Source organism: Laccaria bicolor, genomic scaffold (assembly GCF_000143565.1).
Source record: "Laccaria bicolor S238N-H82 LACBIscaffold_296 genomic scaffold, whole genome shotgun sequence".
NCBI classification, from domain to species: domain Eukaryota; kingdom Fungi; phylum Basidiomycota; class Agaricomycetes; order Agaricales; family Hydnangiaceae; genus Laccaria; species Laccaria bicolor.
Genome location: NW_001890152.1, coordinates 4,792 through 8,796, shown reverse-complemented (window position 1 = coordinate 8,796; position 4,005 = coordinate 4,792). Strand labels below are relative to the sequence as shown.

The window sequence follows — 4,005 nt, the reverse complement described above, 5'->3', positions numbered from 1 at the left end:
TATCTGGCGCCTTAGACCGCTCGGTATGCGTCCTTCACAAAACCTTTACTACTTCATCTTACGCGTCTATCAAGAATCCCTGTGTTGACGCCAAAAATTCAAGCAACACCAGCTCATCCAACAACCCCACGACCCCCTCCCAAATCCTAAACCGCCCGACCTCCTCACCCAAGGAACCTCGTCATTCCAATGGGTAATCACACCTGCTGCCTATCCCTCGAACACCACCGCCCTCAGTCAAGCATCTCCACTCCACACGGCACTAATCATACCCTCGTCCATGCCACTCCATACTTCGTCCAGAACCAGCAAGGGAGGCCGAGATACTAGTGCACGGATGAGGAGTACAATACGCTGTTCGCCTGGCCAGAGGGATTCGAACCGACGTGCCGCGAATTCTTTTTCCAGCTCCGGCGTTCCTGGCGTGGACCAGGCTCGTGGGCCAAGGGAGAAGAGGACCTCCCAGCACCGAGCGATTTGCCATTTCTCCACTTCCCTCCTCCTCTCCTACCTCTCCACCCCAGTCGGTTCGCTCCCCATCTCAACCTCAAATCCGAGCTCATCCTCCCACACACGTATCTCACCCACCCTCTCACTCCCTCGAAGCGGAACAAAACCCCCCTCCAAAGCCTGTAACGACCGCCTCCCAAACCGTCGTGCCTGGACGACGACGCGAGGAAGCGTCGAATAGTTTCGGATTAGCGTGCGTAGGTGAGGTGTTGGTGTACGTTTTCGTGGGTTGTGATATTGAAGAAGAGGGAGATGATGACGTGGCAGGAGGTAGGGAGGGCAGCGCCTGCGTATACGATTGTGGGTGGTCGCCTCAGTGTTAAGAGGGAGAGGAGTGTCGATTTTTCCTGAGCCTGTAATGGAGGGGGTTAGTTACGGCAGGCCTGAAGATAGAAAGGAGGGAGCTGGATATGAATGTATGCGCGAAAAGACGGCTATAATGGGCTAAAGGATGAGTAGGAGCAAGTCGACGAAGAAATTGAATTGAAGCCCGCAACATGGTCAAGGGCAATGCAAAGTTGAACCAAAGTTGAACGAAGGAAATGTTTCATCTAAGTACAGGAGGCTGATGGACGGCTTGGCGAATCGAAGGAAGCCAGGCAGCGAGCTCGTGTTCTTGAGAAGGATAAGGAGGCATTCGTGGCTGAGCTACGTCCTCTGAGGGCATGCTATGATCTCCTCACGCAGGAGAAGGCGGAGCAGGACGAGTGAGCGACCTCGAGTGGGCGTCTGCAGAAATGAGGGAACGATTGGCACAACTACGCGAAGACGTCCTTCGCACGAGTAAGAGGCTTGTAGAGCCTAGGTGCGGAATGGCGAGACAGAGAAGACAGCAGAGCTGACTGACCAAATGCGACGACTGCACGATAGATTCGGCTCATCAGGACCAGCTCCAACCGCACTTGGACGAGCTGCAGAGCGATAGACAGTGATCCTCCTACGCTGTAGACTCCACCACCACCCGGTTGAAACACACGAGCGTCATTATAGACGGCTGCTTGTTTACCGACACGAACTTTGGTGATACTTAGGTCTGCCACAGTCGAGACACAAGTTCTTCTAGTAGAAATGAAGGCGTATCTAGAAGATGAAATGGTATCGGACAGTGAATGTATGCAGTATCTATGCCTGAGTCCAACGTCAACGAGAGACATGATATAATAATTGCTTGTACTACGAGTAGGGATTGGGGTAGTTGGGTGGTGTGTACGTAGCGGCGCGTGAAAAACGCCTGGAAGAAGTAAGAAGACAGTTGACCACGTAGAGGCAATTTCAAATAGTAGGTAGAGGTCAGGGCGAGGCCCAGATCGACAGGCATTGGTTCTACTCTTTGCTCGACTTGAGACATCGCAAAGGACGGAGTGGGTCGTCGACGAGAAGGTTATCGAGCAGCTCTGAGCTTCGGTGGAGGAGGATAGCCGAACAACCACACGCTGGGCGCAACCTATCAGACGATCGATATATGTGAGCTGGCGAAGACCGAATCCACGAGCTTGGTACTTGTTGTACCTTCTCCGCGAGTCGATGCACGAAGGGGAGCAAGTGGGCAAGTTGTGCGAATCATGGTGGCGGGCGAAAGACAGTGCGATCACTAGCTGGGGATTACACTGGTGTTGTGGTACTAGAACCTAAGTAACGAAGGAGGTCGGTCAGCCAGGCAAAAAGACCAAATAGATGCAAGGTGACGAGGAATTCAGAAGCGGGTGAAGGGAGAACGGTATACCAAAGGAATAAGTAATGCAAGGCTGATAACTTGCCGAAAGAGTTATCCCCACTCTCCAGCTCTGCGACACAAGCTTGCGCTTATGATCAGGCGGACGACAGTGACTTAAATTGCGCTGTGGAAGGGATTTGCCGTGGCTGCTGGCGAAAAGGTGATGCTGGATCCACGAGCTCCGTAGAGGCGCATTAGCTGGGTGGATTCCACCATGGCGATATCCTCTTCGGAGGCCGATGCACGAAGGTATGCAAATGGTGGACGCGAAAGGCGATGCCATCATGAAAGTCGGGAGAGTTGAGGATTGCCAATGTTGTGGAATCAGAAGTCAAAAACGTCCGTTCTCCCCTCTTCCCAGCTCTCCAGCTCGAGCTGGCGTCACTTCCTTCTGAATGACGTGAACCAGATGGCGTACCGTGGATTGCGGAGCTTCTTGAGAGCGTATTGGCGTCGTCGAGCTAGGCATGGTTGAAGACGCCGGCCAGGTGACTGCAATGGAAAGGGCGTTTAGGGCTGGCACTGTCGACTACGGGGCTGGAGAAAACTAACTGCCAAGGGGTCTCCTCTATCCATATGCAGAGTTGTTACGAGCGGATAGCTGAGTCGGGCTTTGCAGATGGAAAGCAGATCAAAAAGGATTGTAGGGCTGTTGCAGTGGCAATGTAAGCATCCAGAAGGTCATAAATTCAAGATTCTAATTGTCGTACCACTAGAAACCAGTGGTTCGCTTAAGATTGGGGGGTCTTGTTGGCTGTAGAAACACGAGGTTCGTGAACGACGTTGCCAAGACCAGAACTGGGAGGACATTATTAGTATACAGGAAGGAGATCGACTCGACTGGAGCATACAAGGGGAAACTGCTGCAAGGTTTGTTGCAGCACAGAAGGGGATGACAAGGTAAGGTAGAAAGAATGCAATGGAAGGAGGAACTCACTCAGAAGCGATGCACTCAGATATTCTTGCAATGAAGCCGAGAGCCCGCACGATAACTTTTCGCCTTTGAATCTCCACAGCTTCCAATTGGAGTGAACGTTGAAGAAGGTGGCCTTCAAATTGCGTTTCCATTTCGGGCAGCAGCGTGAGGTCAGGCAGGGATGTCCAGGCGATAGTAGCTGAACGACCCAGGGGAAACATGGGTGACTCATGAAAACCTGTTCGATCAGGGAAGTTCAGAGGCTCGGTGGTGCTTCGAGGTTGAAAGGACCCTCGGACCCCCATTGCCGGCGGCCGAACAACAACAACACCGGACTCATCCAAGAATCAGGTCGCTCTTTGTGATCACCCAGACGTCCACAGTCGATGATGGGTGCAAAGGGTGGGGGAGTGCTGTGAAATGCTCGGGTCTGACGAGACCCCCATCCTCTAGTCCGACAACATGGTTTCTGAACTGCAGAAACTGCAGCCGTCAACCGCCTCATTCGCCTCGAGTTTCCGAATCACCCTCCGATCTTCTGGCTCACAGCTCCACGCCATCTAACGTCAGATTCAACAAACGAATAACGCCCTTGCGACATCCCTCACATCAACGGCGAATGAACTGGCGAAGATCATCAACCAGAAGGACCTTCCCGTTCAGGAGAAGATCAGTCGCGTCAGCAAGGAAGTCCGCAATAGTATCACGCCGTTGCTCGAGGTCGTCAGGAAGGGCGTATCCGGGGTAAGTCTCAGGCATCTGAATCGTCGGCTCCATCTGGCATCTGGATCATCAACACCAACTATCAACGGCGTCAGAAGCGGAGTAAAGTCTTTGTGTGCGTATGACTCTTTTGAACTCATAG

At 52.7% G+C, this 4,005-nt stretch overlaps 2 protein-coding genes across 2 annotated transcripts; one reads left to right on the top strand and one right to left on the bottom strand.

The window, feature by feature from the left end:
- Positions 1-112: 112 nt before the first annotated feature.
- Positions 113-691, top strand: LACBIDRAFT_304708 (uncharacterized protein; the record flags this gene model as incomplete). The annotated part of the gene is made up of 1 exon (XM_001891037.1): positions 113-691. A coding segment is annotated over one exon (579 nt), but the record flags the coding sequence as incomplete, so codon positions are not given.
- Positions 692-1,268: 577 nt separating this feature from the next.
- Positions 1,269-2,510, bottom strand: LACBIDRAFT_304706 (uncharacterized protein; the record flags this gene model as incomplete). The annotated part of the gene is made up of 2 exons (XM_001891036.1): positions 1,269-2,138; positions 2,268-2,510. 2 exons carry the CDS (start codon positions 2,508-2,510, stop codon positions 1,269-1,271), a joined length of 1,113 nt encoding a protein of 370 aa, XP_001891071.1.
- Positions 2,511-4,005: the final 1,495 nt, after the last annotated feature.